Below are 17,957 nucleotides of genomic sequence, written 5' to 3'. Positions count from 1 at the left end.
GAGAGAGACAGAGTACCCCAATTGTCTATTACCGAAGATGTAATTGTCAGATGCTAGTGAATGATTCACTCCATATTTATCTCTTATTTCTCTCTTTGTGGACTATCATTCATAACATTCACATTAAAGTCATTTTTGTTTGTATTACTTGTTGCTTTATCAATATTGGACAGATATAGGACAACAATATCTGTCTTGTCTGAATGATACTGTGAGGTATGGGACACTGCATATACCAAGGACAATCGTGCAACATTGAGCTACATGACAGTGTAGAGAGAAAGAGAGCGAGAGAGAAAGACAGAAAAAGGGAGAGACAGACAGACAGAGAGGGAGACAGAGAGAGAGAGAGAGAGAGTGGGAGAGAGAGAGAGAGAGAGAGAGAGAGAGAGAGAGAGAGAGAGAGAGAGTTTTGGTGGGCACTTGACTATTTGGCAACCTTCTCAGTGTAACATCACGAAAAATACAACACTTTACCTTCAAAATCATATATTGCACTCAGTCCCAAAGATAATAAGGCGTCTTTGAAAATACAATGTAACAATGACTAAATGTCTAAAGGTGGTGACGTAAGGCTTTCCCAATTTGCAGATTTGTTGGCGATGAATGTCAGGATATATTAGCTTTTCATCATATTAGTGGTCTTCTTGGAATAATTGTACACATTGTTGGTTCGACTGTATGAACTTGCGATATTCTGACTTTTGCCGAACTGACAATCTCGGATCGAATATAAAAACACAATCGGATATAAAACACAATGAATTTTAACCTTCAAATACGAATAGCAACACATATGTCTCAGGTGTCCACTTCACATACGACGTCACTTTAAGCATAAACACCAACATCACATATCAAAATATATATTACCAGAACAAAACATTTGAACACATCTGGTAATGCCAAGGACCCCTCAGTGTAAACCATTTGGAGTGAACGGTGTTAACCTGTCTAGACAAATATCTGCCTCGCAGTCGTCTAAATCACAAACCGAATCGCTTGCTATTTCGTTATTATGAGAAAACTGTGAGATCCGGTCAAAGGTGTCTTCGTTCTCAATACAGTCCACGACATTTGGGATGATGTTCACGTACGCATTGACGATCTCTTTGTGGAATAAAGTGTCTTGGTTATATGAGACAAGTTCATTACTTATATTCACTGTTTCAACCGGTGTAGTGGAGCAAAAGTTACGACAGCCAAGCAGGGTTGCAAAGGCTTTCCGAAACTCTGCGTTGAACGCGTAGATGATGGGGTTTAAAGTCGAATTGGTCCAGCCAAACCACACAAACACGTCAAAAGTCGTTTCACTGACACACGGTAGTCCAGCTTCCTGATCGGTGGGTGGTTTGTCACAAAAAGGAACCATGCAGTTCAGAATGAAGAAAGGTAGCCAGCAACAGACGAAAACACCCATAATCACAGAGAGAGTTTTCAAAACTTTGGTTTCCCTGTTAATTGACGTTTTCAAGGTATTGTGGTGTTGGCACTCGAGCCTATTTTGTCTGCAGCTTGTTGCGTGCTCAGCTGCGCGTTCCAGAGAAGCTATCCTCCTTATCTGTATTTGGGCAATCCTATATATTCGGGTGTATGTCACAATCATAATCGCCACAGGGATGTAGAAACTTATCAGAGATGACGAAATTGCGTATTCTCGGTTGAGGCTAGAGTCGCAATTCTCCTCGACTGGCTCTTCTATGGTGGTATTGTTTGTGCCGATCATTTCGACACTGGCTTTGTGCCAGTTTAGTTGGACCGGAATGAATGATATGAGTACAGACAGCGTCCATGTCACACTAATCATCACAAAGGCCACTCTTTGGGTCATTTTTCTCTCGTATCGAAAAGGACTTGATATTGCCCAGTAGCGATCAACGCTGATAATACAGAGGTTCAGGATGGATGCTGTGGAGCACATGATGTCAAAAGCTACCCAAATGTTACAGAAGCTACCAAATGGCCAGTACCCTGCCACCTCGGCCACTGCTTTCCATGGCATCACCAGAATAGCCACGAATAAATCCGACACGGCAAGAGAAACTATGAAAATGTTGGTCACTTTACTTCTCAGGTGGCGGAACCTGAGTACGGCAGTGCACACCATAATGTTCCCGAGCAGCGTCATGAGGATGAGCACGGCGAGCAGGCAACCTGTCACGGCGCGGACCACCAAGTCTCTGCTAGTGTTCAAGGTCGCCTCCGGTTCGGTCACGTTCCACATGATCACTCCAAGTGGGAACGGGATGGTGTTACAGGCGAGCACGGATGAAAAGTATTTCGCTGGAGTCTCCATGAGCCCGGTCAGGTGAATAGATATAATACTGCGTTACGTCCATGTCCAGACGCACAAAAGTGAGACTCTCTTACGTTCCCTTCCTCATCTCCGTGCATGATTACCTCGCAAAGAGCGACAAAGTATTACTTAGCAGAAAAAAATGTGTATGCGTAGATTACAGAAGTCTTAGTTTCCAGTGCCTCTGTCCAGGTGAGGCAGAACCGCGCGCAAAGGAACGGAGCCGCTTCATCATCCTCGAGCGCATGTTGTTGCCTCGCGTCTCGTCTGACCTCCCTCGTCAGAGTAAGGCAGCGGCACTGAAACTGTTGGGTTGTGCTATTTTGAGTTCCTGAGCACTTTGAGGGAAGGGGGGATGGGTGTTCTTCACGCGAGCGCGCGTGCGAGCGCCCGCACACACACACACACACACTCACAAATACCCACTTATGTCCATCACTAGCATAAACAGACACTCCACCTACACCGAAACACTCCGCCGTTTTGCATGCAGTCATGTCATCGTCACCACTACTCCTTTTCAGAAACATGCATTTGTCCTCCTTATCCCAAAGACCATGTCAGCTCAATGTCGTCAGACCAGTTTGAACGTACAACTGGAATGCTTGGAATACAAATCGACGAGTTTTAGTTGATGTTTTTTACGAAAACAAAGCGTACAGTTATTTTCACAGAATTCTTAACATTTCATTGACTACAATGACTACTTCTTCTGTTGCAAAATGTGTCTGTTGTTCCCTTTTTGTTTTATTGTCAAATTTGACTATCACAGTGACATGTTATATGCACCGCAAAGCATTGCTCAGGAGCTATTTGAAAAGTACTTTTTTACATGATGCGAATAGGCATCTCTTTTCAATTGCCTTCAAGGAAAATTGAAACAAACACGAAACAATGCAGCGTGCATAGACGCGTCTCGTGTGACTGGGAACTCTCCGTGGTGCTGAATTGTTGGTAAAGGCGCAGGCGGAAATGCGTTTCCCTTTAGGAAATTAACCTCATGGATTTAAGGTGACACGAACGCTCACATAAAATCAATGATATGTCAGATGTGACAACCGAAAATGTGCCGCCATCGTTAATATATCATCACCGGATGATGAATCTCATGTATAATCCGGCGTAGAGGCAGATATAGGTCATAAACAATCTCATGACGTTAATTCATGAAGCGCTTGTCCTGCCTCCAACAGGGTGTTTGTGTGTATTTGTTTGTGTTTTCTTTTTTTCTTTAGAAATGTCGGATAGCCGTCAAAACGCAGTTTGAACTTGCGCTACAGATGAATTCTATAGGCATGTTGAGGAACGTTACTGGCTAAGGGTCATTCAGGCGATGTATTTATTTGTTTATTCGTTCATCAGGCGGTGTATTTATTTGTTTATCAAAGCCTTCCACTGGATTCAAAGTTCAGATCACCCGAACAGTGCAATAATCTGCTGAAAGCCAATTCACGATCCCACACCCTTCGGCTCAGAAAAGAAAAAGAAAGCCTCTATTACCATCTAGTGGTCATTATATTGATCAGTTGGTGCAACAACTGATTCTTACAGAACCCATGGAAGAAACCTCACAGGACGGTATATTTGGTCTATGTAGATTCAGGGTAAAGGAGCAGAGAAAATAAAAAACATAATATACAAGTAAAGACATTTAATACAGGTACAATTAACAACTTTCGTATCCCGTTTTGTGCGTTTAATGACTTAATTTGTGCTACTGTACAGTAAACATAGAAAGACAAGACTACAAAAACATTACAGCTTAACACTGTTCTCTAAGACTAGACACTAATTAATATGAAATTCAGAGGAAAATCTGAAGAAAAACTGTCACTGTCACTGTCTTCTTTGGCTGGTACATGATATACATTTTCATATTCCATCATTTCCTCTTCCAAGATTGACACATATTTTAATTTTAATTTTTTTATTTGTATTATTGGTCATGTGGTTTTTGTACAAAGTAGAAACCAAGAAAACCAAGCACACAACCAAGATGACAAAATATTTTAGAATGCCTGAACAAACAGGCAAGTAGAAGGCACATGATATTCTCAAGATAACATCAGCTCACAAAATCTGTCATGTATGCTGAACACAGCTTACATTGTCACACACAAAGATTTCTCAAGGGTGTCTGACAGTGGTTACTACCTGCGATACATGGACAAATATTCACTCATGGCAAGTGCTAGGTAGTTCTGTGGTGATGTTTAAACTGCACAATAGCACCCAAATGTTTTTTTAGTTGGTCAGTTTTCCCTTTTCACTAATATCTTCTGACTGATAAACACTGCGCTTGTCTTTTCAGACACTCACACACAGTCAAACATCTGCAACCTAATGCACATACAAAGCTCCTGAAAATGAATTTCTGAGCTGTGCAAATTCTGCCAAGGAAAGTGAGAACATTCTAGTAGAACATTCTAGTTCGGCCTTGAGAACCTGATTCCTATGGCAGCGTTTGAACTTTAAAAGAAATGGTTGACCCATGGCCTTTGTGATGGTCCAGTAAATAATGTTGGTCTGGTAAATCAATTCTATAAAAACAATGGTGTAGGTAAAAACCTTTAGTTTAGTAACCTTCAAAAGGCAGCCATTGCCATTGCTTAATAATTACAGAAGTCTCATTAATGACAAATGTCAGTCCTGGACAAAAAACACAGCACAGTGGAAAAAACATTTGCAAACTTTCTGACTCCTCTTCAGCAATGCTCCGTACTGTGCATTGCTCAGAAGAAGTACTACACATAACTGGCGCATAAGGTACCGTCTGAATGTAGGATGCGGCACACTGAAACAAACCACATTAAGTCTCTTGTCCCAAAAATGTCTCAAAACACAACGATGACTTAACAAATTCTACACTTCCCTAGAGTCCTCAATGCACAAGCTACCAAGTCCAGAGGAAAACACACTTTGCTATCACATTGTTAATTCAAGGTGCTCCTTATTCGTTTGTGTGCAAAACCACTTGTCACAAGACCTTTTTAATTAGAGGGGAGAAGAGGCAGCAGAAGATGTTTCCAAGTGAAGGGCCACTCTTGAGCACAAAGAGCCTTTTGGGTGATAATTTAGAGAGGACTGCTTTTTGGAGATGTCGAATAAATATAAAAACACTTCTTTGGGCTGCCTACTTAGGAAAATGGCGCATGTGATTTGTTATGGGGGTAAAAACTAAGACACAAGCTTGAAATGCAATTACCGGTAAAATCACATGTTAACAAATGACCAGAGGGCCAGTGGTATATTTTTGGTAAGTGGTAAATTCTTAAATGAGAGTCTAAAAATGAGAACGTAATCCATATTATTAGATACATTTTGTACATTAAGAAAGAACTAAAACAACTGCTTTGAATCTTTAACTGTATTCGCTGTGTTCTATCATCTGTACACATTTTAATATGCTTTTGCACTCTGTAAAAAGCTTGTAATGGAAAGAAGTTGTTTGGCAACTTCAGGAAAAGTACCAGATGAAGTTCAAGTAATGACCCATACACCACTGTTGACATAACTAGAATGAATGAGAAACTGTTTAACTAAGGCTCTACACTCTCTGATAAGCGTCCAAGATACCAACCCTCTATTGCAATGAGCTTACATGGCTCATGTCCAGCGAATTCATCTCCTTATTAAGATGAATGCATTCTACATGCAGGTTTAACAAAACAGTACAAATCTTTAAATTAAAATTCAATTGAATTATATGATGCCGAGCACCAGGTATGTTGACTTCTAAAACACAGCTCATCCTGATTTGTAACACGAGAACTTGATACACTGAGCCTCTCCGTAATAAGTAAAATATACCATCTTGTAATATCTTGCCTCAGACCTTCCTGAACACTTCAAAGAGTGAAGCGACACAGTGCATCCTGTAGAAGAGGTTCAAGGGAATGGCAAAGTTGAGGACTGTGGTCCATATGGCGAAACCAAAGGTCTCCTGCTCCAGTCCGTTGTCATACTGAGGGCGACAGCCGAAGGCAGGGAGGATCCATAGCTGGAGGGAGGAAGAAGCCACAGATTGCAGTCACTTCACATTCAGAAATAGATGTTAAACCTCATTTGTTTTTAAAACTCATTTGGTGTGTCTAACATACAATTTAAAAACAGATTAGAATGAGGATGGCAACTATAAGTGTACTAAATGCAGTCATCTTTAACTAAAGGTGGCTATAACACTGTATATATCACAACATGAGAATGAGAGAATGTCTGTCTGTCTGTCTGTCTGTCTGTCTGTCTGTCTGTCTGTCTCTTTCTCTGTCTCTTTCTCTGTCTCTCTCTCTCTATGTCTCTCTCTCTATGTCTCTCTCACTATGTCTCTCTCTCGATGTCTCTCTCTCTCTGTCTATCTCTCTCTATGTCTCTCTGTCTCTCTCTCTGTCTCTGTCTCTCTCTCTCTCTGTCTCTGTGTTTCGGGGCCTCTGCTTACTGAGATGTTGCACATGAAGAGGAAGACGGCGATGTTCTTGAGGATCTGCCTCTTCTTTTTGCCCTTGTCCTCCAGGCCCGGCCCCATGGGCAGTGGCACCTCCGTGTGTTTCCTGGCGCAGCCGTACACCTGTCCGTTCTCCACCTGCTCGCTCTCCAGCGCGCCGCAGCACTTGTCCTGGCTGTCGTAGGCCCGGTTGATGATGCCGTCGTACGGCGGCCCCATGGAGGCGGCCACCGAGAACATCTCGGGCGTGGCTGTGGTGCCGCCGGTGGCCACCTCGTGCTCCTCGCACACCTCGCCAGCCTCGGCCCTCTTGCGGTACAGCGACTCGACGATGAAGAGGTTCTGCACGTACTTCTCCAGCACCACGAGCAGCGAGTACACCAGGCTGCACCAGCGGTACTGCGGGTTGCTTTGCGTGGCCGTCACCGCCACCACGCTGCACCACGACATGAGCCACGAGCCCACCGACGAGCCCAACAGGACCTCGGCGTCCAGCTGCCGTGACGGGTTCTTGGAGGTGTCCATAGGCAGGCCCTCGGCCCGGTAGATGAGGAGGCCCGTGCCCCCGGCCGCGCACATGAACGCCAGCATGACGATGCCAAAACAGTAGAACATCACAATGGCCGTCTCGCGCATCTCCGGCGACTTCTCCACGTGAATGATGTACACCACCAGGATGCCGATGGTGCTGGCCAGGGCCACCAGGCCCAGGATGGGTCCGACGATGAGGCCGGTGGTCCTGGTGGTGGGCTTCTTGCGGTTGGCCTGGAGGTCGATGGTGCGGCCGATGTTCTTCCACATGACAAAGAGCATGGCCGAGACAAAGATGTGGTACTCGATATTGAAGGGGTACAGGTAGTAGACACTACTGGAGAACATGGTGCAGGCACTCGTGGTGCAGTTGCAGTCAGGCTCAAATTCCCCTGCAAATACAGTTATTAAATATGTTACAAACCCCTCTGAGAATTACATATGGTCAGATGTGCACTTCTATACCAGTGTAATACATAATTTAAGTTTTGATATAGATAGTTTCTATATGTGCACCAATGACTGTAAAAAGCATGGACAGTGTGCGCTCAGTCAAAAGGGAAGACACAGGAAGGAACTAAAAAACTGCGGAGATTTAACCAAATATGATTGGTTCTGGGCGGACCTGACTGATTTTTTGTTTACCATGTGTGCTCTGGCTGCAAAAAGCATTTGACTCTGGCTCCAATTTCAGCTTCATTTCTTCATAATGTAAGTGCATGATGCTATGCTGTCCATGCTTTTTACAGTCACAGACATCCATCCAAAACAAACATATTGTCAAGTCCAGTCTAATCCAGGTACATTTGACTTGCTTTGAGGAATAAATATTCAATGAATGTAATGTAAATGAATAATGAAGGCTGAAAACCTACTATGCTCACTGCATTTAGATTGTGAGAATGTAATATATGGGCAAATGCATATTTCAATCCACTCAATTAAAGAACAAAACATCTGCACCTACTGATAACAACCTACTGGAACGAAATGCTGCCACCTAGAGGCCGAAGTCAAGCCCTAAGACTCCCTCCCCCAACCCCTCCCTCTGTCCCAGACCTTCCACCTCCACAGCCTACCAATACCTCTCATTTTAATTAAGAAGAAGGAAAGGAAAGAGAGAAAGAGGGAGGGAGGGAGAAAAAAAGAACAACGGTAAAGGCAGTCAGGCCCACCGCCGTCCGGATATGAGGGAACCATCGGGCTCACGGTGTATCAGTTACTGTAATTGCAGCGCCCATGGGAGCTCCGGGGAGCAGAGCAAAGTCGTCTGAGGTCGAGTGGGGAGGAGAAAGAGACGGGCGACCGTGTGTGTCGCCTGAAACCCAAGAGAGAGGCGTCGGACACAAACAAGACCTGCCGGATTACCTCTCTCTCTCCACCCTACCCCCTCCCCACACCTCTCTTTCATCGTGGGGAGCAAGCCCTCAAGTGAGCTATTGTCCACTTCCTTGTGCAGTAACCTGCCACTCAAGTGCAACCGTCCCACACACACGCAGACACACACATACACACACAAACACACACAAACACACACAAACACACACAGACAGACACACACCTATGGAGTGGTTGTCGAAGCCCAGGGACGAGAGTCTTCTCTTGTGATTGTTCATGAAGTGCTCAGCCTCTGACATCACTCCATTGCACCACAGCAGCAGGTTGGTGAAGACGGCGTGAATCACGCCAAATCTGATAGTAAACAAAGCAGGTGCGATTTTCAAGCAGGCCAACTTTAAATACAGAGATAATGTGGATGGACACTACTGTGTGAAGGAAGTGCTAAAAAAGGAAAATGTACTTAAATGACCATTTGAACGGCTTTCATGATTTATCTTTTCTTCATTCCAGTTTGGAGAATAAATAGAATAAATGACTAAAACAGTAAATAACTAGAATAATACATTATTAATTAGTGTGGACTGAGTTAAAATTCAGATTCACAGGTGCAGGTAAAAGCTGTGTATGGACTTGTTTTAGTACCTTTCAAATGTCTTGTATCTGTTGATGACATCCTTGATGTGAAACCACAGAAAATGCACCTATTTTGAAAAAAAAACAGGTGACTAAGGGTAAAATGTCAGACATCTTCACGACCAGAAGTTATTTCTCACTTGGTCTTTATGTTATAGCATGCAAAGCAGGTATAAAATAACAAACGAACCAAACGCTTGCAGACAACTATTGCCAGGTTTCAAAGCGACATGTAGAGCTACTATGACAGAATAGTTCAAACTCCTTATGTTGGCTGGCAAACAAAGCCGCTTTATGCGGGAAAGAGACCACCCCTCTCAAGGATCTGAGAGACACCTGAGCTGCTTTGATATGAAATGACAGACAGACAGACAGACAGACATAAGCTTTTATTCCCCTGTGCTGTTTTAGCAATAAAGCATTATGCATTCACCCACCTGAGATATTGTGTGGACTGCGTGGATGATGGGATATACGACGATCACAGCGGATACGCACGATTGATATCCCACAAAGTAGCCGATGCGGAAAGCATCCATAATCAATGACAGCAGAGCAAGTAGTGTCAATCCACCTACATAACGATCACAACTAAATCAATGAAGTATTAGACTGACAAAGTGAAATACAACTTTTTTCAACTTAAGTATTTTATGAAACAAGCAAGTCTAAATAAAGTGTGAGACCGATTCGTTCTCTCCACCAAAACCATAACGGAAAACATTTCTGTTTATGTAAAAAAAAAAAATTGGTTGTGTGAAAATGTGTCGGCAGTGTTCAAGTACACAGTGCTTTCTATCTTCTTGTTATTCATGCACACATCTCAACGAAATCTCAATCGAATCAACTAAAGATGCACTTAGTTTTCTAAAACAAAAGGGATAAAGAAAAAGAGGAAAACATCCAAGTTACCTCTTATCCAACTGGTTCCAGCATGTGCATCTTTCTCTGATACCAGACTCCTCTGCCTGTCCTTGCGCACAATGTACCAGAGCATCCATAAAAGCTGCAAAATCATGAGGGTGGTGATGAAAGACAGCAGGTGCTCCTCTTTAACGAATGGCCCACGGTTAGCGAGGGCAAGCATTAACGACGCCCCAATCAGCAGCAGATGAGTACCGTACTGAGCACTCAGGACCTCTGCGTTTTTCTGGGGGTAATTTTCAGTGAGACTGACTTTCAACTTTTTAAAAAATGTCTTCTCCCTGTCTGACTTGGAAGACGAGGATGAGCTGTTGCAGTACTTGTTTAAGCACATAATATCCAGTCCGCCGTGTTCCACCATGGCACCAAGATCTATAGGACCAAAATCCTTAGAAAGAGACGTGTCAACACGGAGCGCTTTAAGTGCATTTGGAGAGGGCCGGCTGCGTAACCTGTCGCAATCGACATGAACTGCATGGAGAGGGGCAACATGCCAAACATCCCACCTCTCCCGGAACTTCCGGGAATCTCCCGCAGCATAGTCTACACTTCTGGACACCCCTGAATAAGCTATACTCTCCTGCATATTAGTGTAGCAAACAGGTATTTCGCTTTTCCTTTTCTATTCTTTTCAACTTTTCGTCCTGCGGGAATTTGTTTTTCAGTGGTGGTATGTCTGGAGCTGTCTTCATCAGTCCCGGATTCCAAGTGTATGGTAACTGCGCGGTGAATTTCTACTTATGTCGGAAAAAAATCTGTGTGATTAACAGACAGACGATTAGTCGAGTTTAAGACTATCAGCTGATTATATCAAGATGCCCAAGATTACACTATGTTTAAAAAAAGAAAACTTGCCGAAAGGACTTGCTTCCTACCAGGTGCCCAGTATTGCTCCGTTGGCCTATTCCGTGTCACTTGCTGTGTGAAACGGAGTTTAAGCAGTCAGCGTGGTGCATTTCACAGCTGGTAGACCCTCCGAGTGAATGGTTTAGACAGGTGAGCAGTTTATGGAACTTCTGGTCAATTAGAAAGGTTATCTGATATAGGCTTCGTGTGGCTTTACTCACGTGCCCTTTTTCATGCATCCTGAGTTAAACTGATGAGTTAGTAGAATGTATCGACTCCATTTGAGAGCTGTGATAAGATTATCACCACTCGTGAAGGTTTTAAATAATCAATTTACTTCTACGGCCAAGAGCTTTTCCAAGAACGATACTGAAAGAGGGCCGACTCAGATTTCGCCACTCAACTCTACAATGACTCAAACCTAATTAAAATCGTCAGTGAGACAACAAAAGTCAAATACACATTAAGTTTTACTTATGTCCGACAAAACGGTCATCCTTTTACCTTTAGCCTACCAGATAACATAGTTCAAGAAGATATGTTGATATGTTAAGTGAGTCCATTTGGTGTCCCTCATGTTTTATTTATATTTTACACCACAGAACCATTGTCTCTCTTACAATTCTTGTGCAGACCTCCCCCGGGTCTTCGAAATTTGAAGAACCTTTCCCAGCTGTTGCCCGTGGTCCTCAAGTTTTCAACGAGAATAAGGTCTTAACTTCACTACCCTCCTAAAGATTTAGAAATTACCTATTGTGTTCTTTGGAAATATGTTTGATCACCGTCGCTCCGTCTTACCTTGAAAAAAAGTGTCTTACAACAGGCACGCCTTTCGGTTGCTGTTCTTTTCATCAGCCAACACAATGCAATGGATGCACTTTATGGGCACACTATAGCGGCAGACGATTCTAAGACTCCCCTGAACCTAACGTTTGACTGGGAGGCCATTTTTTAGGGTATTACAGTGGGCTTTAATTAACACAATATTTATTATTTAAAGTTTTCCAAAAATATTGATATCCGTGCCATTGGTCACCATCATTTCCAACTGTATATACTGGTATCAAGATTGAAGGGATCATAACATGTTTACTTATTTGGCTTTTGTTTTTGGGGGTGGGGTCTGAAAAACATTTCTTCCATGTGCACAAGATTTTGTTTTAAATAATTCAAAATGACAATGTGCCATTCTAGGTCACCCTTTGGGTGCATTGTAATTTAAACAGTTACCTTATTGGTACATTCCAGGAAAACAAGGACCTCCGAGTGAACAGTTCAGCAGTTCCCAGAAACACTAGACCAAGAAGAACTGGTATTTGATACGCAACTTCACTGCCATGCTCTCCCACAACTAACACCTATTTTAATTTAGACAGATGAGTTAATGGAACTTATCAAACCATTTCAAAAGCGTTATGATAAGACTGATCGCTGTCACCTAAAACACACACTTTGAAATAATCCCTTTATTTTCATTGCCAAGACTTTTCTTTCCAAGATCTTGGGGGAAGAAAGGGGTGGAATCAAGTTTCACTTCTATTCTGTCAAACCCACAATGGCTCTTTATATAAACCTGGGCAACACTGTGGACCTACGACTCATCTTTGAAACACATCAGCAGCCTAACTCCGCTGAGAGTCATCTTAAGAGTATAAAACGTGTGCAGCTCTGAACACTAAACACCCTGAGTACTGAAAACTAAACACTTTTGAGTACTGAACGCTAGCATGTGGAAAATCATGATGAAACGCGATCCAGTTGTCAAGAATTTCAAGAGACTGCTCTATAGATTCAGATGTCTATTAAATGTATTTGCTTGTTCGTGTGCTTGAATGGTACATTTGAGGGAGGAAACACACAACTTTAAATCAAACAATGCATTCACTGTATGGATGATGAACTGATTATCTTTTCTTTACCTCCTTGAGAAAGACCCCAGGCACTAACCCCAACACCGTTTCACTCACAAAACAGAAACGCTGTGGCATCTCTTATAAACCCTCTTGTGGTGTTGTTCCCTGAGTATGGATTATAGGCAGTTTTCCTTGTGAAGTTTTTCTTTTTTTTTTCTTTCACTGGGATATCATCTAACTTGTAGAAAATAGAATCAGTGAGCAAACCCACTGTTGAATCAATCTGGTGTTAAACATCCTCTCTCTATCAGAAAGTCAACACAATTGACTGTAGCCAGTCAGGAGTCCATTCTCTGCTAATTGATTCACTCTGAACATGAAACCCCAACCAGGCGTTTTTGAACATGTAGGGCAATTATCTTAAAGGCTGTTGAGATGATGATTGCGACTTCCTGCAGGTATCTGATCTGATTGCCCCTTCCTATTGGCTCCTCCTGCTGTTGTTTGCTCTTGAGTTCTGCTCAACACACCAGGCATGTGACATGTGTTACTCAAGGGGACCACACCTTAAGTTTGACTGAACTTCACAATCCTCCAAATCTCTAACCCACACACACACACACACACACACACACACACACACACACACACACACACACACACACACACACACACACGCACCCTGCAAAATACTACATAAGACCTACTAATAGAGGAACGCTCATAACAGCGTGTGCACCATAACAAAGGTATCTGATCAACACATGATCGTGTCAAGTTGAGTTTTCAAAACCAGCAACATTACTTATGTATGGACACATGACTCACAAAATATTTAAGAAAACAATTCCATTTTACTGGTTTAGTTATAAACATTTCCATTTGTGGATGACACTTCCCAAAAGCTCCATTTACCATTATGGCAAAAGAAATAATGACATTAATAGAACAGTTATAAAAGCTAAGCGTTTGCTGAAAAGTTAAATCTGATGTGTACTTGTAAGTGGTGGCGACAATGCCCGAACATCCTGGGTATCTGTAAGATGACAAAGGAAATGGGAAAAAAATGAATTATTTTCTGTAAGCATGTTGTGCTGGTACATGTTTAGACCACGTTTACAACACTACTGGACAGCATATAGCCTACTGTGTATAAATGTCCCTCTTCCTTACTCTTCCTCTCCTTATCCTTCCTTTAATGCCATCTCCTCTAACTAGTACTTAACTCTCACTTAGTATTTATGTATTGTTACACTAGGTCTCTATTGTTCGTAGCTTGATTGTTCTCTCCTTTGTATGTCGCTTTGGATAAAAGCATCTGCTAAATGACTTAATGTAATGTAAATTACCAAAACTAGCATATAGCGGATGAGTGATGTTGATCAGGACACAACAAGGGCTTACTTACATATGTAAGACTTATAGATGTAAGAGCATTAATCAGCCCCTGGTTTATCTCACTTATGTACAGAGTTGGAATAACTAAAACTACTACCTTTGTCACTGTCAAAGTAAAATCAGCTATCTATTAAAGACAATTCAAATTCAGCTTTCTAAAAAGATACCTACGTATAACTGAAATATACCAATTCATTTATCAGCTGAAGTAGTAGCTATTATAATTTAGTGTTAACATGTGCTGTAAAAAAAAGTCTCCAGTGGTCATACCTTGTCACGTCATCCTAAAAGTGAGATGAACATCACAACTCCCATGAACTGAGTGAAGAGGATCACAGGAGTGAAAAAGGACCACACTGGCCAAAGTGCTATGTTGAAGCTAAACAAACAGAAGAATGAAAGTATGAAATGTTAAGCTTTACATAGCCTACAATGTACTGTTCACCAATTGTTTCCTCAAAGCAATACCAATAAAGCAGGCTTCATCAGCAGCAGACTGATGTGTCTTAGAATTCAATTTTAGTCATATATCTGAGCCATGTTGTGGCATGAAAAAAGAAGTATATAACAAACATAAGCAGAACTGTTATTCAAATATATATGGCATGAAACAAAGCGTTGCTGGGACTCTGAATGTCCTTTATATCTTTCTCTGTCTTTTACAGCTTCTCCGTGTCTGTCTTTTACAGTGTCTCTGGGAAGTTTCTGACCTGCAAGAGGCTGCGATGAAGGCCGCAGTAGTTACAGGAGGAATAGCAGGGTACTCCTGGTCATAATGTTGGATGCCTTTACACCACTCCAGGTAAACAATGCAGAAGGCTGCGAGAGATATGCATAACCCCAGCAGCACTAACCCAACATTAAACCACCAGCTGTGGAGAAAAGAAGGAAGAGGTCAGGGAAACATCCAGGCAAATTCAATCCCATTTTATTTTTGTGTAGTGTCATTAGGAAGGGACATTGTCTCAAAGTCCTTCACAGAACCAAAGGCCGAAACCCCCCACAGCAAGCACATAGGTGATGATGGCAAGAAAAACTCCCTTTCAACAGGAAGAATCTTTGAGCATATTGGAAGTCGCTTAAAATCATATATATGACTTTAGTTCTTATATACAAGAAAAAAAAAAAAGGTTTGCATTTGCAGAGAGGAAAACCTCTACATTGCATACTACTGCACAAGAAATTAAGCCTGGACTGTGTCATTCAATCTCAAAGCATAATTTCACCACTACAATTGATTATCAATGACTCAGATCTGACGTATGACAAATACGTAGTCACAACACAGGAAATACAAAAATAGCCTTTTTGTTAGTATCATGACCAACAGTTGTAAACTACGTCTTGACCTTTAATCAAACAAATCATGTTTCCCAGAGGCAATTACCTCTTAATATCTGTGTTTTCCATGATGACGGAAAAGAAATCCACATAGTAGGTCAACCCTATGGAGGCTAGGATCCAGAAGATGGAGTGACTGTTAAAGCGTGGGAGTGGTTTGACATCTTTATCTTCTTTACCTAAACAAAACAATGGAGTTTTATGATCAAACAAGTAATACGTACACATCTCTAAAAGGTCAACAAGAGCAACAACCTGTAACCGAATTACAACACAGCCCTATCCTGAACATTTGTGGACAGCATGCACCACGAGCAATGAATTATATTGCACAAGCCAAAAGTACTGTAGTGTGCAAGTGGGGTTGCACACTTCCTGGTTGTGTGTAGTTCCCATGATTCTGTGTGTGTTCTATGCTGATGCTTATTCTGTGATTATTGTCTGCATTTAAAATGTACTCGTGCTCCCCTTTACGTTCATGTTAGTGTGTATTTTCTGTTTGGGATTATGAGCCAGCTTGTTATGTGTAATGCCCCCAGTCTAGGCCTACTTTTCTGTGTGTATTAGCGCCTTGTCCACCATTGCCCTGTGTGTTATGGCTGCGTAACAACATACCTTCCCGCCTGCCATTCTGTATCAGTGTCTAAGCATGTACCCATGTTCAACAGCAAAAACGCCATAAGAAAGCCTGACTCTTACTACACTACATTATACTAATTTTAGATGAGCAGGCTGTCAGTGTATCAAGTAGGCATAGTAGAGCATCGTAAACATGGAAATGGAGTAGGAGGCTTCTCCATGTGAGTTCTTGATGTGAATATTCTGAACCATGCACCATGTTTTGGTGATGTTGGGGCAGCAGAATTATTAACAACACAATAAAATGTCTTAGGTATTTTGTGATGCGATGATTTTTTTTACAGTATAAACTACACCTGACCTTTTCAATATCTCTATTCAACATAGTAGCCTAATCTAATACTTGTACAATACAAACGATTCTCAACCAAGAGGAGGTGCCACTGACGCGATGCCCAGCTGGCAGAAGGAAAGAAGAAAAGTCTGGCCACAGTAGCAACCGCAGTTGGTCATCCCAAACAATGCAGCTGGTGTTAAGGGTACCATGGCACTGATTGAAACTGTATTCTGACAAAACATGTCTGTCATGAATTAATGTCCCTTGATGGCAACTAACTGTAGATTGCGGACAACTCGAATATTATACTCTTATGAGGGCTGAATGTCTTGCCCAGCTGATTTTAGCATGTTGGCTGATGTAATGCCCTTTAATGACTAGCTACCTATCATAGCCTATCTATGCAAGCTAACGTTAAACTTGGACTGATATGACTTAGCTACAAGTTGCAGACGTCATTTGGTTCTACAGTTATTTTCGATTGAATTACTGGTTTCTTGTAATCAAACTTCATATCCAACGCTTGATCTCGGTGGGTGGGTACAGGTCTAGTTTAGACAGCAGTTTAGTTTAAGTGGGTGCAGGTTTAATTTAGATAGCAACCTAGCGATAACTAACAGATTTTGGTCATGGACAGATCTAATTTTACAGCGTAAGTTACATTTCCTTGGCTAAGGCATGAGCAAAAGTAACAAGACTTACTCTTTTCTTCTCCATCATCAGAAATCCCTTGAAGAAGCAGCTCTGCATCTCTTTTAAATCGATTTCTAAGCGTAAATAGTTCATTTTCTGCAAGAAAGTCTGTCATGACTTGGTCGGTTTGGTGTGTGCAGTTTTCTTCCTTCCGGGAACTAATTGATGACGTATTTTTAAAGGACTACTAGCGATATTTAAATTGGGCATACCAAACATGAAAATTGTTACATACTTAGACATTATTCCAGCAGTTTTAAGGTTTCGTATCTTTTTATTTTTCAATATTCTTAAGGTATTAAGACAAACAAACAAACTAATATATAACTAAATAAATTGATAGATAGATAGATTTCATCAGAGATGCGTTATGTATTGTCAGAAATAATTCAATTCTTACAGAAGCTCAAACTCTCAGACTGGGCTTTCATAATCTGAGTGCAAAAAAGGAATGCAGGTGATGATCTGCACTGAGCTGGAAGAGGGAGGGGATGGAGGAGCACAGAGGCTTTGTTTCAAATCAGGCTAGCACCAGCATTATTAGCTGGCCCTCCATCTTTGAGAGGCACCCTAACACTGCTAGCCCGAGGCAGTTTATGAAAAAAAGCTGGCATCCCCAATGCACCCAAAGGAGTGATTGTCAGGTAAGTAACTGTCCCTCACAGTCCATAGCGTTAGCAGTTCACAGAGTTCAGTTTGTCATGCCAAGATTTTCAGGTTCTCGCATGATGGAAGGGCCAACAA

At 42.0% G+C, this 17,957-nt stretch overlaps 3 protein-coding genes across 3 annotated transcripts; all 3 read right to left on the bottom strand.

Annotated features, from left to right (window-relative positions):
* Positions 1-370: 370 nt before the first annotated feature.
* On the bottom strand, positions 371-2,994 carry drd5a (dopamine receptor D5a). The gene has a single exon (XM_012840655.3). The coding sequence runs from the start codon at positions 2,294-2,296 to the stop codon at positions 917-919; it is 1,380 nt and encodes a 459-aa protein (XP_012696109.1). The 5' UTR covers positions 2,297-2,994; the 3' UTR covers positions 371-916.
* A 509-nt stretch (positions 2,995-3,503) lies between these two features.
* Positions 3,504-10,752, bottom strand: otop1 (otopetrin 1). Its single transcript, XM_012840644.3, has 6 exons — positions 10,155-10,752; positions 9,680-9,816; positions 9,252-9,310; positions 8,830-8,960; positions 6,732-7,660; positions 3,504-6,296 (listed from the first exon to the last, which is right to left on the bottom strand). Exons 1-6 carry the CDS (start codon positions 10,750-10,752, stop codon positions 6,126-6,128), a joined length of 2,025 nt encoding a protein of 674 aa, XP_012696098.2. The 3' UTR covers positions 3,504-6,125.
* Positions 10,753-13,699: 2,947 nt separating this feature from the next.
* tmem128 (transmembrane protein 128) lies at positions 13,700-17,392 on the bottom strand. The gene is made up of 5 exons (XM_012840545.3): positions 17,223-17,392; positions 15,651-15,783; positions 14,974-15,135; positions 14,534-14,642; positions 13,700-13,901 (listed from the first exon to the last, which is right to left on the bottom strand). The coding sequence occupies exons 1-4, from the start codon at positions 17,326-17,328 to the stop codon at positions 14,543-14,545; spliced, it is 501 nt and encodes a 166-aa protein (XP_012695999.1). The 5' UTR covers positions 17,329-17,392; the 3' UTR covers positions 13,700-13,901; positions 14,534-14,542.
* Positions 17,393-17,957: the final 565 nt, after the last annotated feature.

The sequence above is a fragment of the Clupea harengus genome, chromosome 20, assembly GCF_900700415.2.
Source record: "Clupea harengus chromosome 20, Ch_v2.0.2, whole genome shotgun sequence".
Classification (NCBI taxonomy): Eukaryota; Metazoa; Chordata; class Actinopteri; order Clupeiformes; family Clupeidae; genus Clupea; species Clupea harengus.
The sequence above is the reverse complement of the archived record's forward strand: the minus strand, read 5'-3'. Positions and strand labels throughout refer to the sequence as shown.

Bases quoted from the DNA above. Each gene is read 5' to 3' on its own strand.
- drd5a (XM_012840655.3), bottom strand. From the start codon at position 2,296: ATGGAGACTCCAGCGAAATACTTTTCATCCGTGCTCGCCTGTAACACC.
- otop1 (XM_012840644.3), bottom strand. From the start codon at position 10,752: ATGCAGGAGAGTATAGCTTATTCAGGGGTGTCCAGAAGTGTAGACTAT. The intron at 9,817-10,154 runs GTAACTTGGATG...ATCGTTATGTAG, and splicing joins TGGAACCAGTTGGATAAGAG to GTGGATTGACACTACTTGCT. The intron at 7,661-8,829 runs GTGTGTGTCTGT...CTGTATTTGCAG, and splicing joins CTTCGACAACCACTCCATAG to GGGAATTTGAGCCTGACTGC.
- tmem128 (XM_012840545.3), bottom strand. From the start codon at position 17,328: ATGACAGACTTTCTTGCAGAAAATGAACTATTTACGCTTAGAAATCGA. The intron at 15,784-17,222 runs GTAAGTCTTGTT...TGTTTTGTTTAG, and splicing joins TGATGATGGAGAAGAAAAGA to GTAAAGAAGATAAAGATGTC. The intron at 15,136-15,650 runs GTAATTGCCTCT...TTTTCTCCACAG, and splicing joins GAAAACACAGATATTAAGAG to CTGGTGGTTTAATGTTGGGT.